Source organism: Ceratotherium simum, chromosome 25, assembly GCF_057802395.1.
Source record: "Ceratotherium simum simum isolate JZ-2026a chromosome 25, ASM5780239v1, whole genome shotgun sequence".
Lineage (NCBI taxonomy): Eukaryota > Metazoa > Chordata > Mammalia > Perissodactyla > Rhinocerotidae > Ceratotherium > Ceratotherium simum.
In genome coordinates, this window is record NC_141924.1 from 23613230 (window position 1) to 23639042 (window position 25813).

Consider the following 25813-nt stretch of genomic DNA (forward strand, 5'->3'; position numbering starts at 1 on the left):
TCCGTGGGAAATTGGAGTGTGTGCTGGGGCTTGGAGACTTGGTTCATCTATGATCCCTCCTACCCCCATCTCCCCACCTTATTGGATGAGATTCTTGGCCACCTGCTCCCCCAACCCTGGTGCTCCTGGCCAGCCCAGCAACTGCTGACACATAAGTGAGACCCTGAGCTTGGGAGGGATAGACGTTAGGTATATGTGACGAGTTGCAGGGCAGAGCTCCTGGATGCCTGTGAGGATCTGTTCTCACTCTGTGAGTGTCCCCAGGCCCAACGGAATGAGACATAGTAGCAAATAAAACCATCATGACAGATCTAGGGAAAGACTATGGAAGAAAGGAAAAAGTTGGATTTTTTTCCTGTTTTTAGAACACGGGGCCGCACATTTTCATGTTGCACTGGTTTTAATGACTCTATGTAGCTGGCCCTGACTCTTTCACAGTCATCCATGTATCTGTTCAATTTCAGCCACTCAGAGGCATCCTATAATTACTCTATTTCAGAGGTCACCAACTTTTTCTGTAAAGGACCGGAGAATAAAATAGTTCAGGCTTTGTGGGTCATATGATTTCTGCTGTAACATGAAAGCAACCATAGACCATATACAAATGAATGGGCGTGTATATATTCCAATAAAACTTTATTTATGGACACTGAAATTTAAGTTTCGTATAGTTTTCACCTGTCACTAATGTTATTTTTCCTTTGGTTTTTTTTCAACTATTTGAAAATGTAAAAACCATTCTTAGCTGACATGCTTTACAAAAATAGTCAGAAGCCTGGATTTGTCCCATGATCTATAGTTTTCTAGCTCTGGTTAAGTAAATATGTGTGGAAACAAGTCTTTTGGAAAGTAGGGGGCTATGAGTGCTGGACCACAGAGGAGGGAAATGTTTTAGAGGAGGGGTCACAGTGAACACAAGTGCAACTCATTTTACACATTGAAACTTGGCAAATTTCCTTTGTAATTTCAGTGAATTTGTGAAAACACTTTTTACTTTTGTATACTGAATAGCTTAGCAGAATTCCATCAGAATAGTTAAAAAAAATAGAATTATTAAAATCAAAGTTTAAGCAAATATTTCGGACCCATCCTCTTTCATCTCCATTTTTTAATATCACTACCATCTCTATTCTTTTCTCCCATTGCTATTACTTCATTTTTCCACGAAGATATCTTTTTAATCCTGCCTCTGTCCTTTGTGTTTTGAGGCACCATCTACTTGTCTCTAGATGTGAGCACATGAACCTTCCTTCTAATCTCAGCCCTTCTGCTAACACTTATATAATCTTAAATCAATGATTTAACCTCTCTGAGCCATTGCATTCTGTGCTAATTAGGATAAGCAGTGCTAGCTGCCGCAACAGACACACCCAGAATCTCAGTGGTTTACTATAAAGGAGGTTTGCTTCAGCTTCTCATAAAGCCCAATGTGGGTTGACTGACTCTCTTGCATCTTGCAACTACATCTGGAGAGTAAAAGAAGGGTGGAGAAAGCTCACTTCTACTATACTAATCGTCAGTTCGTCAGAAGTAATTACATAGCCCCAACCTAAAGGCATGTGAGGCTGAGAAATAAAAGGGAAAATATGCTTATGGTTTTGTTGAGCACTAAAATTATGTGTAAATGATCCCTTAGAACAGGGGTTGGCCAATGTTTTCTCTAAAGGGCCAGACAGTAAATATTTTAGGTGTTGTGGATAATATGGCCTCTGTCACAACTTCTCAACTCTGCTGTTGTACTGTGAGAGCAGACATAGACAATAAGTAAACAAATGGGCACAGCTGTGTTTCAATAACACTTCATTTTCAGAAACAGAAGGCAGGCCAGATTTGGGCCACAGGCCATAGTTTGCTGATCCCTTTCTTAGAACATGACTAACATAAAATGATTCTCATTTTTCATCACCTCAGATGCTCCGAGAGCTTTGGGCAATGACTCCTCCTTCAATGATCCTTAAGCTGGCTAATAATAACCAATAGACAGTTCCAAAGAAACAAGAATGAGGTCAGATGATCACTGATCAATGGTTTCCTCCCTTTGGAATTTCCATTAGCCTACCTCTGTTCCTCTAGATATTTTATTTGAAGCTATGCTACAGTGAGATCATAGCTCTCTGCTCAAAGAAAGAAAGAGAAATATCATGTAGATTTGCATAACCATGTACTAAGCAGTCAATACTGAGTCCCAATAGCATACAAGCATATATCTTGTATACTTCTGGTATAGGAGTGTATACATTTGTGTTTCCCACAAAAAAAACTTATCTTCTACCCAAGCAAGAAATCCATGTCACCCTAGACTCCTCCCTTAAAATCAACCTTCACATCCAATCAGATGCAAAGACCTAAAGAGCAACCTCATTAGCATCTCCTCAAAACATCTGCTACCTCCAACCCTATTGCCACTGCTTTACTTTAGGACCTCATTATGTCTTGGCTGGAATTCTATAATATCCTCCTAATTAGTCTTCCTTCCTCAAGTCAGGCCCTGACCAATCCATTCTCTATACTGCTGAAGTGAGTTTATTAAAATGCAAACCCAACTATGAAACCCCCTTGTTTGGAAATTGTTCAGTGGTTTCTTAAAATATTCAAGTTAAAGACCAAACTCCTTAACATGGCATTAGAGCCTTTTACGATTTGGCCTTTGCAACTTCCAATATCTTATGTCTTGAACCCACCACTACCTTCACATACTCTGCGCTATAGCCATCTGGCACTATTTGAATTTTGTACTTTCCTTCTCCCCATCCTCTTTTGTCTGCCTACCACATGCCTACCACCTCTCTTTCATCAAGAGTCAACTTAGCCATCAATCACCTGTTCATGGAAGCCTTTCTTGATCTCCTCCCTGAATTAGAGACCCACCTTATGACTCCCTTTATGTTCTGTGCCTCCACTTACCATAGCCAGTAAGTGCTATGTACTGTACTATACTGTACTGAAACATTATCCTTGGATTGTTTGTCTCTTCCCTCATGCACCATCCCTCCTCCAACTTCAAGTCTCTTAACACCAGGAAAACAAAGACAATGTTTTACTTGTCTGTTCCTATCACAGGGCTTACCATGGTATCTGCCATTTAGTCACTTGCAAATATTTGCAGAATGAATTATTGTAGCAAAAAATAGCCTGTTTGCTTTCATGATTGCATAACAAATTGTGTTTTTTAATATACTTAGAACTTTGGGTGGTCAGGGTTCAGAAACATGTATTTAAGAAACATTTAGAAGTAAAGGATTCATATACATCAGTTGGCTTGGCCTTTATAAAGTTTATAAGAAGGAACATTATATAAATTTGGTCCATTGCCTATATACAAAGTGAAACACAACACAACACAATAAAACAAAACCAAGATGATGTATTTCCATTGGAGCCAGTGTCATATTTCATGCGTTTTAATTCCCATTATATACCCTCGTGGAAAGAACACTGAATGTGAAATTGAGATTCGGTAGCCCCAAGGACAGACATTTCATAAGAAACCAAGCCTGATATTGAACCTCAATCTTTCATACTTCAAAAACAACTAAGTCCTTTGTGGGTACTAATTTGAATTCTATTACTGAGCTGATGTGTCATAATAATAAATGACTTGCACTTTCTTGTATAACAATATTTATGCCTCTCAACCTCTTTTGTAAAAATATTGCAATGGCGAAAGAATAAAGCATATTGTGATAATTTGCACCCCTTATATTAAAAAAAACTCTGTAAAATACAGACATTTTCAATATCATTGTCTATTTTAGATTGTAGACTAAATGACGTCTACTTAAAAAAACATTATGAGCTGGAAGAGACGGTAACTTGAATATTTTTCGAGAAAATCTGTGGAGTATGATAATTAAATTAACAAGTGTTTGAGGGCAGTGAAAACACTAGTAAACCAAAAGTTTATTGTACTTTGGGGAAAGTAAAGTACAATAAACTTTATTGTAAAGAGATTACAGTTAATCTCTTGTTAATTATTACAAGAGATTGTTAGCATTTCAGTATTATGAATAAGAAAAATAAAAAGTAAGAAAACTTGGATTGATTCTTAGGAAATCTACACAATTCTGAGAGCCAAAAAGACTGCAATTTTTCTAAAGGACAATGTTAGAAGCTCTGTTAGGCGGGAAAAAAAGTGAATATAATTAAAACTATGGAAAAAAACAGAAAACTGCTATAGGAGGCAATCCGTTACTGACAAAGGGTATAGATTATATCTGCTATTATTCCATGATTTTAACTTTTATGTTTAAATTGACTTTTCTTGCTATTTTGGGATTAATTAAAATCCTTAAAAAAGAAAATCAAAGTTCAATACAAATACCAAGTAGATTCTTAGATCCTGGAAAATGTTCTATATAATTTTACTTAATTCTGATGATAAAATTCCAGCATATGGTACTTGGGGGCAATATCTAATGCCACTAATTCCTTGACTGTGTAAAGAATCAAAAAATGGAACTACTTTAATTATGCTTCAATGTAGTAAGGACCCTTTTATTATTAGATACTATATCCTTAGGATCTGGCAAATGCCAGATGCTTAATAAATGTTAGTTGAATGAAAGGTGACTTAAAATTGCAACTCTCCTAATTGATCATTAAGAGAAATTCTGGGCACTATATTTCTACAGTCTTCTGGGGAAATTTAACAAAATGTCTAAATTATTTTATCAACTATGCCATAATATTTTTCATTAAACAATTTTTTCATTATTTAATTCATCAAGGGATTCTTTAGTGTCTCTCTGTAAGGCACAATTATATTTTAAGTATAAAAACCAGATAGTTTAGCTGAAAAAATCATCACTTAGATTTAATTATGGGGAGACTGGGCTGAAGATGAACATGATCATATTAATACTCTTGTCATGCTTATTTATTTTAGCCTAAACAACGAACATCTATTGTGTCTTCTCTGGATTTTCATCGAATGAATCACAACCAAGAATATTTCGAAATCAACACATCTACAGGGTGTACAAGCTTTACTTCCAGCCCTCCTGTTAGTCCACCCACCTCTTCTGTGGAAACCACAGAAGTCAAGAATGAGGGAACTGGCCATACAGGTAAAGCAGCTCACTTTACACAGCTATATTCTTGAACTTTTAAAACGAAAGCCTTTATGAATTAGAGGAATTAAGATGAATCTTTGTACAAATTGCATTGTGTTTTTCATTCACCTACATGTGTAACGGTGTAGGGCTTTATGATTTTTTTGTCAGAACGTGGGTATAATATTCTTTTTGAATACATTAATGGCCTTTCAGGTATTAGATATTAAAGATGATTGTTTAATGCTATAATGGTAGTAAAATTACCAGAGACCTAGAAATGCTCTTCTTCCACTGCTATTTACCCCTCTCCACGGAGTGATATCAACTCATGTATATACGACTTCATTGATAGCTGCTTTGAGGCTAGAAAACCTGTATCAAGGTTATCTGGTAAGATTGGGTTGGACAGTGTAGCCTAAGTGGGCTTTCAATCTACTCAAACCAAGGTGAACTTGGAGAGGAGGGATCTAAGGAAATAAGGCTGGGGGTAAGGGGAAGATTAAGGAATGTAACCATACCTACTAGTAAATGGGACCTAAAGAATCTCTTCCCCTTATATCTAATTTATAAAGTAAGTGAACTATTCTACTACTTTTCTTCAAAGAGATATGATTTTTAAAATCCACTAGATATGACTAACATGAATTTTAGAATCATAAAGTATCACCTGTGTGGGTATTCCATGTAATCTTTGTTCAAAATGAGTATGTGTGCATGACTATATGAATGTATACACATGTACTAATTGAAGTCCTTTATTCTGACTCTACTCTTAAGAGTACTGATATAAACATTTCAAAAATATAGCCAGAGAATTATTTTCCCCTAGGAAAATAACTAAGATTTTTAAAATAATGATTAATGGAAGTGGTGAGACTGATATTCTGTGGAAGCTATAATCCAATCTTTTCATGGCAACCAGAGTGATATTTACAAAATGTAAATCCAAGTATTTCATTATCATGCTTAAAATGGTCAACGGCTTCTCACTGAACTTAGAATAAAATCCACCTCCTTACCGTGGCCAATGAAGTTCAAGATAACCTGGCTCCCAACTAGCTCTTTAACCTGACCTTTAGCAAACTCATGCTGGCCCATGCTGGCCTTCTTTGGTAGGCAATTTGGCTTTGGGGCTTTTGTACGTCGGTTCCTACTGCCTGAAATCTCTGTCTTCAAATTTTCATGTGGCTAGGTGTCATTTGGTTTTTGGCTCAAAGGCGTTTCCTCATAGAAGCCTTCCTAGATCACCCTGACTCAAGTAGAGCCCTCAATATGATGATGATTATAGTGACAAACAAGCAAAAAGAACAGTAATAATAATAAGCAACAAATATTAAAGCAAATGCTTAAAAATGTTTTAAACATTAAATTTAATTTATAAAATCTTAAATATTTAATACTTAATAAAGTTAGTTTAATATTTTAAATATTAATGAGCAATAAGTATTTAAGCAAATACTTAACACTATGTGTCATACACTGTATTAGGCATTTTATGTCTATTAACTCATTTAAACCTCAGAACTCTTATATGAATTAAGTATTATTATTTGTAAATAAAGAAACACAGAAAGAGGATAAATAAGTAAATTGCAGCCCATAATGACAGAGCTGGGATTCAAACTTGGTGGTAGAGTCCATGTTCTTAACCATTTTTCAACATTGCTGTGGTCACTGTTGTCACAGCATCCTGTTTTCTTTTTTCCATAGCCTTATTTACTGTGTGAAATGACATTGTTCACTTGCTTACTTATTTATTGTCTTCTCTCCTCTTTTTAGAATTGTAAGCTAGAATGGATGGGTCCCTGACACATCATAGGCACTGAAGTCAGGCTGCCTAAGTTTGTTGACTGACTATGAGACTGAACCTCCTGTGCTATGAGACTTAACGTCTTTATGCTATAGTTTTCTTATCTAAAGAATTAAATTAACAATTAATTAATTAGATTAACTTACCCTATAGTGTGGTTTTGCATGTAAAGTCATTTGCACTGTATCTGGCACATAGTTAGTGCTCAATAAATGTTAGTCATTATGATGTTAATGAAGCCTAGCATCATTCAGTGAGCATGAGCATTTATTGTACATCTGCCATGTACCAGATGCAATTCTACAGGAGAGGAGGGATGAGACATGCTTTCTAAACAAAAGTGGTATGTGGACCCCAGAAAGGATTTTGAGCATATAATTGTTACTCAGTTAATACTTATTTGAATGATTAGTTTCAGATTTAAAATCCTAAAATGGGAGGAATGACAAGTACTCTGATACTTGCCTTTGGGAAAATCTTTCTCAGCTTTATTTTAGTTACTGCACTGTGTTTTTTTGATGATTAATTTTTGAATTTTTTTCAACAATCCTTTGAGGTAGATAGAAATACTATTTATTTATTTTAAATTAAAAGTAAGAGAAGTTATGGGTCTTGTTCCAAATCCCTAGTGCTCTCTCTCCACTCTGATCGCCAGAGAGAAGATAAGAACACATACATTTTACTGTTGCCAGGACTTCAGTGACATCATCCAAAATGTGTGGAGAAATTGTAATTTTCTACACTTTCCAAAATTGATATTTTGAGGTCTGACATTTGAACAGAACCAAAATCTAACCTTTTAACGGTTGCAATGGTTTCAAATAGCGTGTTACTATGGTTTCTTAATGTAATATGTTACCTCCATGTTACATCAAAAATTTTAGAACAGACTGATATTTAGTAATAATGTGGAAGGGCAATGCTGATTTGTTTACATTAAAAAGTAAAACTTTTAAGGTAGGCATTTATCTACTTGAGAAAGTAGCATTTCGTTATCTTACACACAGATAGTTCATTATACTTTGTATTTAAGAACCTGCATATGCAGGCACTACCACATGGTGTATATTGAAAGAGAGTGAGTTCCAGAGTCAGTTCTGTCACTGATTTGCTAGATATTTTCCATCAAATCACTTGACTTCTCTGATCTCCAATTTGCTCCTTTGAAAGGGGAAATAATGTCTACTCTTTGGGTAGTTGTAATGAATGAGCTTATTTATGTGAATGCACATATTTATGTGAATATAAACTATGAAAACTAATATTCTTCTTTAATATTATCACAGTTATTGTTTAATATTATTATTTTTCTTCTTTAATATTATTATTACTTGAAATCTGTAGCAGTCTTAAGATAGGAAGAGCCTACTATAGGTCTGTACTTATGCCAAAAGTAGCTGACCTTTTCTTTAATTAAAAGTATAATCTAAATTAACAGATAAATGTACAGTTCATTTTATAAATGATTGCATGCACAACAAATTAATCTTGACAGAATGTCACTGGATAGAACAAAGACTAATACACCCTCAAAAAAGAATAGATGCTGCAAAACACTTTAAATAAGTGACCCAATGAATTTATTATAACAGAGGGCCATTTCAAGAGTAGCCTGAATTATAATTAAAGCTTCCCAGTTGTAAGGCACTATATTATGTAATCCGAGGATCAACTATGAATCATGAAAAAAGGTGGTTAAAGGGGAAGGCCTTTGAGTTGGACATACTTGGAAATTATGTGAATGGGTTTGCATTTAACTAGAAAGATAACTCTGATATTAATATGTAGCAGCTAGATTTGGGATGAGGTGAAATTGGAGGTGGGGAGAAACAGTGGCATCAACAATGGAAAAATGTAAATGGATTTAAGAGATACAAGGTAAAGAGTAATCAACAGGTTATGGTAATTGATTGGATATGCGACAGAGAGAGAAAAAAGTTCAGGGAAGGCTCTAAAGTTTCTGGTTTAGGCAGATGAGTCAAATCAGACTGCCATTCCCTGAAATACGAAAAATTTATAAGAAGGAGGAGGAGGGCAGATAGATCATGTAGGACATAATAGGCCATTATAAGGACTTTGTCTTTTACTCAGAGTGAAATGAGGAGCCAACTCAGGTCTTTCAGAAGAAGAGTAACATGATCTAACTTCTATTTTATGAAGATTACTCTGGTTTTGTTGAGAATGGACTGGAGAAGGGGAAGAAGGGTGGAAGCAGGAAGACCAGTTAGTAGGGTATTATAGCATTGCAGTAAGATGAGAGATGAAGACAGTGCAGATCAAAGGTGAAACAGTGGAGGCGTAGAGAAATGGATGGATGTTAGACGTATTTTTAAGGTAGATTCAATAGAATTTCGTGGTGGAGTGGATGTAGTGTATGAGAGAGAAAAGAATTAAGGAAAACTGCGAGATTTTTGTGGTAAACAACTGTCAGAATGGATTTACTATCATCTGACATCTGAAAGGTTGTCAGAAGAGCAGATATGGTGAACAGGGAGAAATACTAGGAGTTCATTTTAAGTTTGAGATGCCTATTAGGTATCTGAATAGATGTGTCAAGTAGGTAGCTGAAGGTCCAGTCTGAAGATACAAATGTGAACCTCATCACTATATGGATGAATATGGAGTGAGTGTAGATAGACGATAAAAACTGAGCTTGATGAAAGAGGAGATAAAATGCAATACCAGCAAAGGAGACTGAGAAGGAACAACCTCTGAAGTAGAAGGAAATCTTCTGGTGAGTGTTTTGTTCTGAATTCAGACAAAGAAAGTTATTAAGGAGGAGGAAGTGACCAACTCTGTCAAATGTAGTTGCTAAGTTGAGTCGTACAAGGACTGAGTTAGAATTGAGTAGCAGATTTAACAATATGGAGATCGCTGCTGACCTTGACAAGAGCAATTTGGTTGAAATTGATGAGGCAAAAGCCCAGCGTAATGGTTTTAAGAGAGAATGGGAGGAGAGGATTTAGAGAGAGCAAAATAAACTACTTTTTCAAGAAATTTCTTCCAAGGAGAATTGTAAAGTTATGATGACGGAGGAGAAAGAGAGAATGGGTTCTATTAATCAAGAGGAGAGATTGGCTTTAGACAGGAGCATGGGAAACAGGCAAGATGTTTCCTGTGTGGGTACAAATGCTGGAGAGGGATCCATGTGGTGAGAATCTGTGGAAGAGCTGTTCTGAAAGTTTCCATTTTCTCAATTAAGTAGACAGCAGCAGCATCAGTTGAGAACAAAGATGGAGGAGGAGATGTGGAGGTTGAGGAAAGAGCAGAGGTAATGAAAGAGTTGTTTAGGAGAAAGAGACAATGAATAGACAGGGAGGTATGGTGTGATTGCCTGGCAGCATTAAGGGCTCATTTTGAGGTTCATGTTCATGAACTTAAAGTTAGATTAGCCAGAGTGGTTCTGTGTTTTTCTCCAGCCCAGTTCAGATGGAGGGGCACAGGTGCAGAGTATTTGGAGAGTTGAATTTTACATAGGTTCTGGTTTTGCCAAATGGTTATACTGAAGTGATTAAAAGGCAAGGAAATATGAACGCAAGAGAATGCGAGTAATGTCTGACCATAGGATTTAAGATGGAGAAGTAGGAGAAAGAGGACAATAAGAAAGCACATAACAGTGAAAAATCAATACAGTCATTGGATTGGGGATTCCAGTGGGGTCAAAGGATTGCTGGAATCAAGGTATTAAAGAAGTGGGCTGGAATGATAGGAGATGGATTCAGAGGGGGGCATGCACATGAAAACCAGGAATGATAATAATTATTGGTAATTATAGGGTCTTAAGACCATGGAAGTGAGCAGCTGAGTTAGCCTCTCTCCACATAAAATAGCCTTCAATGCTATAGTTGTCAGCACAATTTTTAGAAGAAATATTTGATATAAACAACCATAATTATTTCTACATTGATCTCCATTCATAATATTTAAATTAATCTTTCCATTTATTTAACAAATTATGCTACAGATGAACTTTAACTAGAGTTCACCTGTTCTGCACTTTGTCCCACTCTTCTTTGAAGTGCCAAGATCTCTCATGTTGTTCCCTGGCTGCCAAGGGCCCCCTGAGAATGGTGTTGTGTTCAGGATCACTTCCTCAGGGGCTCTCTGTGCCCTTGACCACCATGCATCTCTCCTCATGTGAAACTTTAGAGTGACCTGAGAGCCCATCTGACAAGGTATTTCAGTCTTTTGGGTACCCCTAATTGTTGCCAATGTGTTGCTTTCCTCAGGTAATAGGTTTTTGTTTTGTTTTGTTTTGTTTTTTTTAAATAGAGGTGGTGAGAGGTGGTAAAATTCTAGATCTATTTTAAAGGTAGAGGCAACATAGTTTTTGGATGGATTGGAGGTAGGATATGAGAACATGAAAGAGACCAAAGGATGTGACTCGAGGATTTTTGGTCGTTTTGACCTTTGGAAGGATGGAGTTGAATTAATTGAGATGTGGAAGCTCAGTTTTAGACATTTCAATTTGAAACACTATTGGATGTCCAAGTGGATAGACAGACTGAGTAGATAGTTGAGACAGTGGTTTTTTTTCAGTGGGGTAGGGCAGGGTGGGAGGAAGCTATGTGAAATTTTATGTTTATCAGAAGTAAAGAATATCAGTTTTAAAAGATTGACAAACAGTGCGTTAGCCCGCAGTGAGTTCTGAGTTCCTCAATGAAAATGTCCTGGACTGGTATGTTGTGAATTACTGGGAGAAAAGAAGCTGAGAATCACCAGTAATAAAAGATACTTCCTTTTTATGGAAAGTTGTTTTCAGAAAGCTCTATGTATATGAAGAATTTTGTGGGCTAGTACCTTTGGGCACCTGCGAAGGAAGTTAAATACCCTGGGTAACTAATTATCTCCAAATTTGTAAGTAGTTTCAAACCATCACCTCCTGCTGGAGAAAACTGATGGGAGGGGGGAATCTAAAAAGAGTAAAGCGGAAAAACTTTCTTCCCAAATGGGAAAAATAACAAAAACAAAAGCTTTTAAGTGCATAGCACCATAGGATGCTTTTCTGCAAGAGAGAAGAAACATAAGAGGAGAACTAAAATTAGAATGGAGAAGGTGGCATGGACCTTTCACGCTGCTCAGGGATTGCCAGAAAGTCAAAAGAAGGCCTGCCTTTTAATTAGCTTACATGGACTGGAAATAGACCTCCTAAAGCTGAGGCAATGTTATTCCAGCAGCCACGGGACACAGGCCGCTGAGGGAGCCTTTGGCCCCAGCCAGTATGAAGGCCAAAGCCAGGCTGCTGAGATGATCTTTAAGCTCCAAGCTGAGATTCAGGGTAAGCTGATACGGAGGAAGTTAAGGGTTAGTGAGAACAATGCATAATCATATCTTTGAGGTTTGTTTCCTTAAAAATGCCCATTAAACATATTATTAGAATTATTGATTGTTAAATTCAGTACTTTAGGTAGACCAGGATTTTAGGTAGCCAAAAGGAAAGCATTTTTATATCAAATACCATACGTATGTAATAGTAAAACACATTTTTGATCAATCACACATTCTTGATCAATCACGAAATGCCTCTCTTATACTTGCCTTTTTCCTATTTCCCCTCTGTATCATGGAGCTTTTCTCCAATGTCTTTCTGCGTACATTGCACATCACACAGAAGGCAGATATAGCTTAGTAGATGCTTGACAAAAAAAAAGAAAATATTGATTATTTTTCAATACTTAAAAATATGAAAACATATAGTTAACTGCTGAAGTAACATGGTTTAGTTACTGCATACAATTGGGTGGGACCTTGTTATTTTGAGTGAAATTAGTTGAAATATGACTATTGGTTTATTTGGGCAGCATAAAATAAGTATATTTACTTAGTGTGTGACATTATAAGAAAGTCCAGTGTGCTAGGAGAGTATGTAAGAGGGTGATGGATCTCATCTGGGTCTGCAAAGCTTCGCCAGAGCAGGGTTAGGCTCTAAGAGACAAGGAAGAATTAACCAGGCCAAGGTGGGTAGGGAAAAGTATTCTTCAAAGGAGGAATAGGATATTAAAAAGAAAAATCTCTGTGGTAGAAATTAATATGAAACTATAGGTCTCAGAGAAAGAGGAGAAATGGCAGAAGTTGAGGCTTCAGAAGGAGCAAAAGGCCAATCGTGCAGGGTCTTGTAAGCTATGTTCATGATTTTGGTCTCTATCCTAAGAGCAAAAAGAGACCTAAGAGCAATGAGAAGTTGTTGGTAGGTTTGTAAGCAGAGAGAAATGATCCAACTTGCATTTTACTGTCTGATGGCTCCTATTTTCTCTGTGAACTAGAAGCAAAGTCATCCTTGGAGAGTGACCATGAGGGCAAAAATCAGACAATTGAGGAGAGTAGAGCAAGTTTTAATTACTTTTTTGTTCAAACTCCTAACAAATGGCTAGTATATGGGTTGTGAGGGCAGCATAGGTGAAGAGATAGTAGGGTGTGCTTATGCCTCCCAGTATACCTATGGCCTGCAGGTGATATTTAGGCCAAGGTCATTCCAACCAGGGCTAGCTCTTATTGGCTGGCTCACCTCAGCTCATCTCTCTTTGGTAAGGTGGACCCTCTAAGTCTGCATGTCTGCCATCTGTCCACCGTACCCTCTGCTGCAGAGTTACTTCTCTTGCCTAGCTGGCACAGTGGCAGCCTACTTGGCTCTCAGCCCAGCTTCCTTCTGAGGCCCCCTTCTGGAGGCCACAGGAACCTCCAGGTCTCATTCATAATTAAGGAAAATAAGAAGGCCTCAGAAAAATTTATCCTCAAGACCTCGGTAGTCCATGCCATGCAGAACTACCAAGTTTACTCACATGTGGCCATGCCCAGAATCTAGATGGGATTTGGAGCCCAGGTCTCTCATTCCTTATGTTCTCCCAATACCTATTTATTACACTACAGCCTCTCCAGGCCAAAGCCTGGAAAGGAAAGTTCGGGACACACATGTAGAACTATTTCCTATCCTTCCTAGCTCGTTTAGCCTTTTCCTTTTCAAAATTTCTCAGAGCCTGGTATGTCCTTTCTCTTCTGGGGTGGACTTCCCATTTGTTTGTATAATAGTTCTTCAGACCTAATGCTGATTGTCCTAAAGTGGGAGCCTAAAGTCTGTTGACTTACTAACCCACTCTCTCCTACCTAACGGCATTGAGTCTCCAGTCTAGACTTGGGAGAAGAGAAGTTTCCAGTGGAACACAGTTTGAGGATGAAAATATATCAGTATCTTTGAAAAGTACTGTCCCTATTACATTGAGCCAGAGCCACGAAATGAAAAATACATGAACATAACACATGCTTAATTAATGTAGCTTCAAAAATGGTTAATAAATGTGCCATTATTATTCTTTGTATTGCTGTTATTACTATAGGTCTAGGTGGCGAGTAGAGCCTAGACTCTAAGAATTCAGTACAAATTCAGTGTGGCCGGGTGCTAGAAGTCCAGCCAGGCAACCAGAATCGTGAATCCACCAAGTTGCTTGGAACAAGCAGGTCAGCCTGATGATGAGCAGAGTTGGGATTTTTGTTTGTTCTCTGCCCCAGTTTTATGTGTCTTGGGGTAGGAGGGCAGCAAAAGCTGGAAGTTGTGTCACTGCTGGGAAGAGCCAGATTTTTACAAGTGCTAATCCATCCAAAATTACCACAGAGGCAAGAGAGCAACTGTTCCAGAGAGTTTTTGTGTTGAAAACCTTTTTTTAAAATTTAGTCTTTTATTAACTCAATTTTCTCGTGCTTTACCTTCTGTTAATTCGTGTGAAAATATAACTGCTTTGTTAGCTGGAATTTTCTTTGCCATTCAAATTCAGTGCTGCATTTATCTTCTCTCTAATTTTCTTGCCTACTTTAGTTTGCTTGATAGTTTTTTCTCCTGATTTTCTCTTCCAGATTGCTTATATCTCTTGAAAAATCTCCCTGCTCTCACTTATATTTGTGTGATATATGTGTGTCATTATAGCTAAAGGTAAAACAGTAGGAGAAAAGCAGACAGTCATTTTTTTTAATAGAGGAAAAAGTCTTGGTATTTCCAGTCTGTGCTATGGAGAAATCCCCTCTCTACCCTTAGTTGAAAACAGTTTCCCAACTACTGGACCTTTTTCTCTATTCACATGTTCTATTTCTACAGTCTTCTTTTGGGAGAACATTTTTCCCTTTTTTCTCTGCACCTGTCTATGTTGGGCTGGTGCCCTGTGTGTCTACCTGGGCCTTAGCCCTTTAAATGCAGACTTCTTTTTTAGGCATCATGCCATGGTGAGCCAGCCCATGGCAGAACTTGTTCCCAATGTTCTTCCAGGTAACTTCCTACCTACTTGATAGACCAATGGTTCCCCACCTATCCGGCTCTAGGCTCTAGTGATTTCAACTCTTCTGCGTGGCTCTTGGAGTCTGTGATAGGCAGAATTATAAAATGGCCCCATGATTCTTCCCTCGCCCCATATCTGTACCTTTCTGTGATGCCCCTACTTTGAGGGTGTCTGGGACCTGTAACTTGCTACTAGCCAATGGCAAAGGTGATGAGTATCATTCCCATGGTTACAATATGTTTTATGGCAAAGGTGAAGGGATTTTGAAGATGTAATTCAGGTCTCTAATCACTTTAAGTTACTTAAAAGAGAGATTATCTTTGGTGGGCTTGAACTAATCAGGAGATCCCTTTAAAAGGGGGACTAGAGGTTAGCAACTTGAAACAGCAGACTGTCTCTCTGTCTCTCTCTCTCCATTGCTGGCTTTGGAGAAGTAAACCACCTTGAGTGCTGCAGCTGCACCCTGAGCCTCAGCTGAGTTGCAGCCTGGGCTGACACCTGGATTACAGCCTGGTGGGACCCTGTGCAAAGGACCCAGCTAAACCATGCCCAGACTCCCGACTCATGTAAACTGTGAGATAATAGATATATGTTGTTGTAAACCACTAAGTTTGTTGTGATTTGTTATGCAGAGACAGAAAACAAATACAATGTCCAATGTTCCTTTGATTTGGGAGAAAGGGAGACTCTCTCTCCATCTTCCTTGGCCCCAAGGAACCTCCCTGATCAGCACTAGTCCTTTGGTCTCATTGAGATTACAGATATGATCGAAAGGGAAGAAGTTGAAAATTGTCTCCTTTACCCCACATCCCCAAGCTCAGCTCAGTTAATGCAATTATGCATTATCTATCATACCATTTTTTCCCAAAATAATAGTTTCTTATTTTAATAGGTACTAAGTTGTAAAGCTAAAAGCTCTAATTGTGCAATCTTAAAACATAAGCCAGAGAGTGGGAGACTATATTAGGGATCATACAGACCTGAAATCCCTAAATTATTGATGCTTCTCAACTAGCCCTTCCTTCCCCAGGACTTGGCTTTTTCTCAAAGCTAGCAGAGTTAATTTTTTAAGCATATATCTGATCATGCCATTCTACTGTTTAAGAACCTCTTATATCTTGTCACTACCTATATAAGAATGTCAAATGCCTTAGCATGCTCAACAAGGCCCATGATAATCTGGCTCTAACTTTCTATTCACCTCTACCCAAATATACTATGTATTCTTGTTCTTAGATTTCACGGTTCTTGATTCATAGAGTACTCTTCTGTCAGCTTGGAATGCCTTCTCGTCTAAATCATCTGGTAAACTTCAATTTTTGTGTGGAATTTGGCTAAGAGTAACCTCTTTTATGAAGCTTTCTCTAACTCTAGCAATTCTTTCGTCCATGTGCCCCCCAGCACTCTTCAAATACCTTCACTATAGATATTTTTATACACAAGTATTTGTGTACATGTCTGTGAGCTGCTTAAGTGCAGGGACCATGTCTCAAATAAGATGTGTCTCCAGTGCCCAGCTGACTTACAATAGATGCTCAAAAAATGGTAAATGATTGAATAACTGAATGAATATTTGCTTTGTTGGAATTCTATCACCTACTCTGTGCCTATACAATAAGGCCAGACCAGCTTTTCTCTTAACTACGTTGCTTTCTTCTGAGCCATGGAACGTATCTTTCATTGGTTATGTCATAAAATGCCTCAGAGAGAAATGTCATTTTTAATGTAAATTTTTGTTACATAATTGATCTGATTTCACAGATGAAAAGATAGCAGTTATTTGCATTGGGAAATTATTCAGTTTTCTTAGATAATTGTAAAGTAGTTGACCCAGCATTGGCAAAATCCTTGATATCAATCTAGAAAGCAATCTGACAATGTGCACTAATTTTTAATTTTCTTTCCTTTTTTATTTTAGTGTACCAATGCCTAAGGCTTAATTTTAAAAATAACAGTAAAAACTTTAGTGATCCCTGTTCTTTCACAAGGCCAAAGCAAGGCATAGTATGACTGTTTTTTCTTTCCCAAAACTCACTTTTTCTTCACCACTGCTTTTGCTAATTTCTGCATTAGCCGTGTGTGAGCTTGAGAATATTGTATTAGGACCTGGAGGCTTGAGGATGAGAACTTTCAACATATTAGTGGTGATCAAAATCCAGTGTGCAGAATGAATACCACTGACAGAATCCTAACCTCTGGCAAGCGGTTCACAGGATCTAGAGTGAACTCTCATTTACATATGTATGTGCCACCAATCCAATCTCTGTCCCTATGTGTTTGTTTATTGTTGTTATTATCTACTACTTAATGAAGGAAATCATACGGTATTTGACCTTCTCCCTCTGACTTATTTCACTTTGCATTATACCAGAGGGGAAGGGGGGAGGGAGGAGGGTGAAAGGGATAATTCGGTACATGTGTGTGGTGATGGGTTGTAATTAGTATTTTGGTGGTGAACATGATGTAGTCCATGCAGAAATAGAAGTACAATGATGTACACCTGAAATTTTTACAATGTTATAAACCAATGTTACTGCAATAAACAAATACATATGTATGTGCATTTTTCATAGCACAGTTCTCCTTACTTAGAAAAATGAATGGAATGTAGTAGGAAGACAAATACGCTGCAAAGAATCAACATTTATTCCAGAATGAAATATGTAATTTTTGTATTATCCACCCTTTTAGACATGAAACAGGTCTATAGTATACCTATGTTCTATTAGCACAGATGTCTGTGTTCTCTTTATTGACTCAGATAATCAAGAGTTGACTCTGTAAAGCTAATAATAGATTTCAGATTTCCTTCTGGAAAGCACATAGCACACGTGAAAGGAAGCATTATTAACTAACCAAATCTCTCAGATCCTAATGATTAGCATTTTGACAAGCTGTTGTCTTAGATGAAGGATTTAGGTCACATATTACATAACTTCAAAGTATTTTTTATATTTCTTCTTGATTTGAGTATCAAGTAAATAGTACTCATTTAAATGTGAAGGGAACCTTCAGTTCTATTTCAGTCTCCTAGCCCACTGATGTGGGCCATTAATTTGCAACTGGGTTTTGTTTCCACTATTAATTATAATCCTCTGGAACAGGGTAACATTATAACAAATAATATGTCAAGTTCTCTAGGCTACGTAGTTTTCTATTTGCTAACAATATATTTGCTCCCTGAAATTGTCATATAGAAAGTTAAAACTAGAATATCAAATTCAAAATGAACCTGAACCATTTCCTCATACTTCATACTTGATATATTCCCTTTCAGGTAAACATTAGCTGTTCTTTAAAATTTATCTTAGTATATTTATCTAAAATAAGATCTTTATTATTGGATAGCGCTAGTGTCATATGTTCGTTATACTATCTTGGCAACCTCAAGCATTATGAGCTATTGTGGTTGAGGCCTTAATTATTGGTTAGTTATAAATAAAATGTAAAACTATATATAATCACTAAACAAAAATTAGTTATATTATCAAATTTATTAATAATACTAGAGAAAGTTTATTCATTCATTTAACAAATACTCACTTGGTACTTATACAGTACCATTACCCAGGCAAGATACTGGGTATACAATAATCGAAAGACATGATCCCTTCTCCGAAAAATTTTATGGTAAGCAAAGAATTAAATTCTAATGTTATTATATTAATGCAATATGAACTTAAGGATGGAGCATATAAATTTGCCTAGGAAAGTGAGAGATGGTTTCACAGAATAAGTAATTTTTACTTGTCCTATGACTTGAAGAATTTATCAAATGGATATTGAAAGAATATGGTGAGGAAGGAAAGGAATAGAGAAAGAGGTAGAGAAAGCAGAGCCTTTGGAACCAGAGAAATTTGGACTTAAGTCCTTGTTTTGCCACTTATGATCTTTAGGTAAATGATAACCTTTCAGAGACTATTTTGGTTTGTTTCTTTTTTGGGGGCCGGGGTTGGGGGCAGGGAAGATCAGCCCTGAGCTAACATCTGTTGCCAATCCTCCTCTTTTTTGCTGAGGAAGATTGGCCCTGGGCTAACATGTTAACATGTGTGCCCATCTTCCTCTACTTTATATGTGGGATGTCGCCACAGCATGGCTTGATAAGTGGTGCGCACCCAGGATCTGAACCTGCGAACCCTGGGCTGCCAAAGTGGAGCATGCAAACTTAACCACTATGCCACCGGGCTGGCCCCTCTTTTTATTTCTTTTGAGGTAATGTGGACAGCCATACCTAGCATAGGACTTGGCACAGGTAGGCACTCAATAAATATTGTGTCTTCTCACCTACTTTGATCCTCATGACAACTTTGTAGGTAGATAGGACAGATGGTATTATCAACATTCTAAAGATGAGGAAAGTAGGCTCACAATGGTTAAGGAAACTTGCTTAAGGTCACACAACATGTAAGTTAGTGGCAGAGCCAGGATTAGAACCTACATCTTCTAACGAAACTTTTTCCACTATACTGCAACAAGGATTCCAGGGTTTTTCCATGCATTTAATTATATATTCAGCCAATAAATATTTCTTGAGCATCTACTAAGTGTCAGACATGTTATTTTACACAGATGTTACAGTGGGGAACAAATAGACAAAGTCTGCTCTCATCGAGCTGAGAGTCCATCAGAGAAGACAGACTTTATACCAGCAATTTCAATAAATCCTAATGAGCGTTATGCAAGGGCACATTTAGGTGCTCTGGAGGATCATGTGGCAAGAAGACTTATTCTAATAGAGGAGGTCTGGGAAGTCCTGTGAGGGGAACTAATATTTTTGCCAAGACCTAAAGAGTGAGCAGGAATTATTTGGACAGAGAGGAGAGAAGATTTTTCCAAATAGTGGGAGGTTTGGCAAAGATGTAAATGAGAACATGATATGTTCAGGGAACTGAAACTGATCCAGAATAGCAGTATCAGAGAGCATGAGTAAAAGAATGGCAAGAGGTGACTCTACAGAGATTGGCAGAAACAAGGTTTTAGAGGGCTGTACAAGCCATCTTACAGAGGCTGGATTTTGTTCTAGGGCAAAGGGCGTTGCAATTTCTGCACTGCATAAAAAGGCTGACCAGGGGAAAATCGGGTCTGAAATCTCTGCTTATCCCAGAGAGGGGTTGGTTAGCTTTTTTTTTTTTTTTCAAATTCCTCACAGATGCTCATACAGACTTACTGTGGCCCTAGTAGGAAACCACCTAAAATTTTAAGCAGCAGAATGATATCTGATCTGCATTTTTTCATGTTCACTCTAGCTATGCTGTGGCTTCTCTCAGACCAGGGCAAGACAGGGTAAATGAGACTTGGCATAGGTGAGTCAATGGCAGCTGAGACCAGGGCTGTAGCTCTGGGAAGAAGAAAAGTGAGATGTTTAAGACGTAGAATTTACAGGACTTATGATTGACATGGAAACTAGAGGGGAAGGGGATGGGAGGAGACAGGGATGTTCCTCACTCTCCTGGCTTAGGCAGAAAACTGTAGGAGCCTCAGGTACAATATTTAAGACTTTAATGTTGAGAAAAAACTACTGGAGTTATTCCATGGTGGGAGGGTTCCAAAATCTGCTGGAATAGAGGACACAATAAAAGCATTTAAAAGTCCTTTGAGGCCAACAGGTATGACATTACACTTAAAGTAATGGTTCTCTTTCTTTCTGTGTTTTTTTCCTTGCTGGAAAAGCTGCATCCCTTTGATATTTTCATTTTACTTCTTAGGCTGTTGTACATTTCCATTTGGCTAAATTTGTTCTACAGGGACATTAGGTGTTACCTGACTTTAGTTTTAATTTAAAAGGGGAAAAAACTGTAATTACGAAGAAGAATGGGCATGTGGGCACCTGATTCACTTCCCTGGGTGGCACCATGACTCACCCTCATTAAAGTAGTTTTGCTTTGAGATGCCTGATGCCTTATTGGTTTTGAATTTTCTCTGCCCTGTATGTGAACAATAAGATAAGTTTCTCTCATGGGTCATTCACTGCTCTTCATCTCTACTATGAGTCAGATGTTTTGCATTTCAAAACATTATCCTGCCTACAATTTCCTTCTTTATAAATTATGCAGAAAACTTCTACCAACAACAGATTCTCATTTATTGACTTTTTAGATTTGTATCTGTAAAACATGTTCTAGTTGTTTTGCTATAATTTAGTGAGCAGTTTTATGGCCAACAATAAGGTTTTGTTTTATTTGTTTTATCATCATTATCTAAACATCAAAGTGCCTCATTAGATAAAAACACAATCATCCGTAAATAAATTCAAATACTGATGATTAAGTCATGCAAAAAGCCCTCCCTTGATCCTTTGTCTGCCTCTAGTTACAGTAGGTTTCCTCTCTTTCACATTCAACCTCCTATAAAGAATTATCTACACTTCCTGGACTCACCCCCTCATCTCTCAGTCACTCCCTAAAAACTACTCTACTATTGCACGGAAATCTCAGTTAGGTCCCCAGGATTGTCTCTTCCTAAAAATAATGGACAAAGTCTTTATCTTACTTGATGAATCTGTTACATTTAACCCATGAAGCACTTTCTGTCTGTGGCTCTGTGACGCCACACTCTTCTGGTCTTCCTTCTACCTCTCTAGTCTTCATCTTGGTCTCCATTTATGAGTACGTACCTCTATCTCCACCCACTCCTACAAGGTTACTATTATTCAGGGTTCTAGACTAGTCCCTCTTCTCTTCTCATTCCACAGACTGTCCTTGGATGATCTCAGCCACTTATATGGCTTTATTGCTCAATCATATGCTGATGTTCCTCAAAGTTTTATCTCCAGCCCAAACTGGAGTTCCAAACATCTAAAGTCATCTTCCTCCCTGACCTCACCACTTAGATTCCCCACAGATACTTCAAAGTCAACATGTCTGTTTTAGTTTCCCAGGGCTGCCACAAAAAGTACCACAAAATGGATGGGTTGAAACAATAGGAATTTATCTTCGCACAGTTCTGGATGCTAGAAGTTTGAAATCAAGCTGTCAGCAAGCCATGCGACCTCTGCAGGCTCTCAGGAAATCCTTCCTTGCCTCTTCAGCTTCCAGGTGTTCCTTGGCTTGTGGCAGCATAACTCCATCCCCATCTTCCCATAGTCTCCTCCTCTGTGTCTCTGTGTCCTTTCCTCTTTTTATAAACACACCCGTCACTGGTTTTGGGGCCCACCCTCAATGCCTTTGTTTATTTGTTTTGTTTTTATTGTGTCATAAGCTTCATGATTGCTGAGATTATGCCTTTCTACTGGAATCTTTGGCACCTAGAACAGTGTCAGTAAATTAATTGTTGCCTCATAAATATTTATTAAAGAGAAGGAGAAAGAAGTAAAGCAATTAATCACCAAGAACTTATCTGAAAAAACGATAAACAAGCCGAAGAAGTTTAGGTGTGAATTTTTAAAATGTGGCCAAATGTAATTTTTTCTAGTCAATATATTAACAAAATACATTAAGAATCAGTCAAATCTTATTTTAAGCTCATTCAAAGCCTTCTTCTATATTCTAGCAAAAATCTGTGGTTTCCATAGATGCTGGAAAATACAATTACGTTCCCCACTGCCTATTTCATAACTGGCTCTTTCTACCAGTTCTTTATTAATGAAAAAGTTCTTGCTTTTGTTGAAACTACAGGATGTGATATTGTTTCCTAAATATTTCTTGAACATATCTCCAAAAAGGACAAGATTAAGCAATTAATAGCATTCTAATTACAAAAAAAGAAAATGAAAAGAAAGAAAAAAACTATCTATATCCTAACACAATGTCTCTAGATGTCAGCCTGAAAGAATGAAAGGAGTCACATTTGTAATTTATATCTGCTTACTTTTGTAAAACATTTAGGCCTTTATACGTACATAGCTAGTGAAAGCTCTGATTGAATATTCCTTTTTTTTTTTTTTCCCCAAAGCCCCAGTAGATAGTTGCATGTCATAGTTGCACATCCTTCTAGTTGCTTGATTGAATATTTAGGCAACCAAAAAGTTAAAAGGGATCAGACATGTAGGATTGTATCTACTTTGCCTATGTTAATAAGTTTTCTCCCATGAGAGGACCTGTGGTAGAACTCTGTGCTTGTAATTATTGAAAATGCCCTAGGTTCAACTAAATCAGACTAGGTCACAGAGGTGTTGATGAGAAGTGGAAGTGCCTCATTTTCCCACAGCATTCATTATGTAGGCAAATAAGGGTTACTCTAGGGAGTTAATTGTATTCTTTACAAGAAGGCAAGTCCTCAAAAGAAATTCTAAGTCTTGGTATTTTGCTCTACTCTTCTTTAGTGCCACTTTATGGTATTAAATTCACACAACTTTCAGAACACGTAATTATAATATTCACTAATTAAACAGAAAAAGTCAACCAAATTAGATTTAGTCAGGAAAATGTCTTGGCATAACCAAGTGAGTCTGCTGAGATTTATTGTCACTAAATTATCCTAACTAGACACTAGCATTTGCAGCTTAGTATTTATTATTCTTCATCTATTTTTAGTTCATTCTGACAAATTCAAGGCAGAAGATTCTAGCTTTACCGTATTGTGTGGGGGCCTCTAGGTACTTATGTAACCATTTCTAAAGCCTTATGTAGCAATTTTCTTCACTCAACAAGATTCATTTTTGAATTGAGTAATTTTAGAGTAGTTAACAGCAGTTTCCTTCATTTCAGCAATAAAAGTTGTCATTTTCAATTAGATTTTTGTAGGTAAATCACCTCTATTATTATTAAGAAATGTTCTACATGTTTTGTATATATTAACTGATTAAATCCTTACAATGATAGGTACCTAGATAGGTACTATTACCTCTGTGATTTACTAAATCACAGAGCCTTTAACTAGCCACATTTATATGGCTAGAGTGAAACTGGGATTTGCTTCCATACATTCTGACTCAGGGTCTGTGCCCTTGACCACCATGTTATCCTGCCTGTCAATAATCTTATTATGTCATGTTTGTAATATACTTTAGAAAGTACATACCACTTTCGCTTATATAATTGTTATTAAGTTACATGAACTCGATCCCTTATTTCCGAATTCTTAAGAATGTAAGTGGATCTAGAGAAGCAGACCTTTTCTTTCTCTGATTCCCCCAAACGCTGGCAGTATCTGAGCATATTTAGGAAGTAGCTGCTATGTTACAGAACTACTTTGTCCCTTTATTCAGCCAGTATTTATGGAGCACTTCTTTTGCTTCAGTCACTATTAGGTACTGGGATACAGAAATAAAAGTCTCAGTCCTTACCTAAAAGGAATTCAAAGCCCCAAAAATTTTGCTTAATGGTGTGATAAAATAGTGTCTCTAGCTTGTTGCTGACAGCGTGATGGGAAGAAATGTCTGGCACTTTAAAAAAGGGGATAAGATAATATGCCAGCTCTCTGATGAAATGCCATTGCTTCTATCGAACTCCCTCCAATTCATATACCATCCTGATGACACATGCTTTTTGCTTAGACATATCCCTATGGATTGTCACCAGGTATAATCTAGAATTGAGTCAGGCAGTTATGTGTCAGATACCATGTAGGGGTCTTTCTCATGTATTAACTCATTCAATTTAATCCATATGCTAATTCTCTCTTAGAGGTATTATCACCAATTAACATATAAGAAAACAAAAGGATTAAGTAATTTTCCATGGTCCATGGTAATAAATGATAATAATAAAAAAGAGGGTTCAAACCTCAAATTTAGAGCTCCTGGTGGCAGCTTGCTAATTTTTTTTTTTTACTCTCATGTACAGGCCCAAATAAAGCTGAGTAATGAAGGTCCAGAGTCTACAGTTGTGTTCTCTGATTAATAAAATGGAATTAAACTTAAAATCTCTTGAGAAAAGATGTTTCAGTTACTACTGCTGTGCAGAAAATCACCCCAAAACTTAATAGATTAAAAGAACAGGAATTAGGGGCCGGCCCACGGCTTAGCGGTTAAGTGCGCGCACTCCACTACTGGCGGCCCAGGTTCAGATCCCGGGCGCGCACCGACGCACCGCTTGTCTGGCCATGCTGAGGCCGCGTCCCACATACAGCAACTAGAGGATGTGCAACTATGACATACAACTATCTACTGGGGCTTTGGGGAATAAAAAAAGGAGGAGGATTGGCAATAGATGTTAGCTCAGAGCTGGTCTTCCTCAGCAAAAAGAGGAGGATTAGTGTGGATGTTAGCTCAGGGCTGATCTTCCTCAAAAAAAAACACAAAAAACAGGAATTATTATATTATCTTGTAGTTTCCATGACTCAGGAATTCAGGACAGGCTTCATTGATTGATATTGTCTCAGGGTTCTTATGCAGTTATAGTCAGATGGCGGCTGGAGCTAGAACAGTGTGGGGCTGGAGAAGCTGAGACTGGCCATGTATCTCTCTTCTAGGTAGTCCCTGGGCTTCTCCATGAGGTCTCCCTGCGTGGGCTAGCTTGAGTTTCCTCAAGGCATGTTGGTCTCAGGGCAGTTGGACTACTTACATGGTGATGCAGGGCTCCATTGCTAGTATTTCAGATGTGAGGTAGAAATTGCATTGCCTTTCTGACTTAGCCTCAGAAGTCATACAGCATCACTTCCACCACATTCTGTTGGTTAAAAGTGAGTCACAAATCCACCCAGATTCAATAGGAAGGGAATTAGACTCTATTTCATGATGGAGGACTGGCCAGATTCTAGATGAACATGTGGGGTAGAAGATATAGTTGTGGCTGTCTCTATAAAATATA

At 37.6% G+C, this 25813-nt stretch overlaps 1 protein-coding gene and 1 long non-coding RNA gene across 4 annotated transcripts in view; one reads left to right on the top strand and one right to left on the bottom strand.

The window, feature by feature from the left end:
- LOC106803129 (ankyrin repeat and sterile alpha motif domain-containing protein 1B) overlaps nucleotides 1-25813 on the top strand; it is a 762921-nt gene that overhangs the window by 464807 nt on the left and 272301 nt on the right. Inside the window, exon 12 of the mRNA XM_087449060.1 lies at nucleotides 4886-5066. Within this exon, the coding sequence (XP_087305186.1) occupies nucleotides 4886-5066 (181 nt within the window). The remainder of the gene's footprint in view (nucleotides 1-4885; nucleotides 5067-25813) is intronic.
- Nucleotides 1-25813, bottom strand: part of LOC147913751 (uncharacterized) — a 91912-nt gene that overhangs the window by 33227 nt on the left and 32872 nt on the right. The window contains exon 3 of one of the 3 annotated variants that reach the window (XR_015556378.1): nucleotides 12392-12499. The exons of 1 other annotated variant lie outside the window; for it this stretch is intronic. This is a non-coding gene — a long non-coding RNA (uncharacterized LOC147913751). Of the gene's footprint in view, nucleotides 1-12391; nucleotides 12500-25098; nucleotides 25673-25813 lie in introns of those variants that run through there. One more of the 3 variants, XR_015556380.1, reaches the window with a different exon arrangement.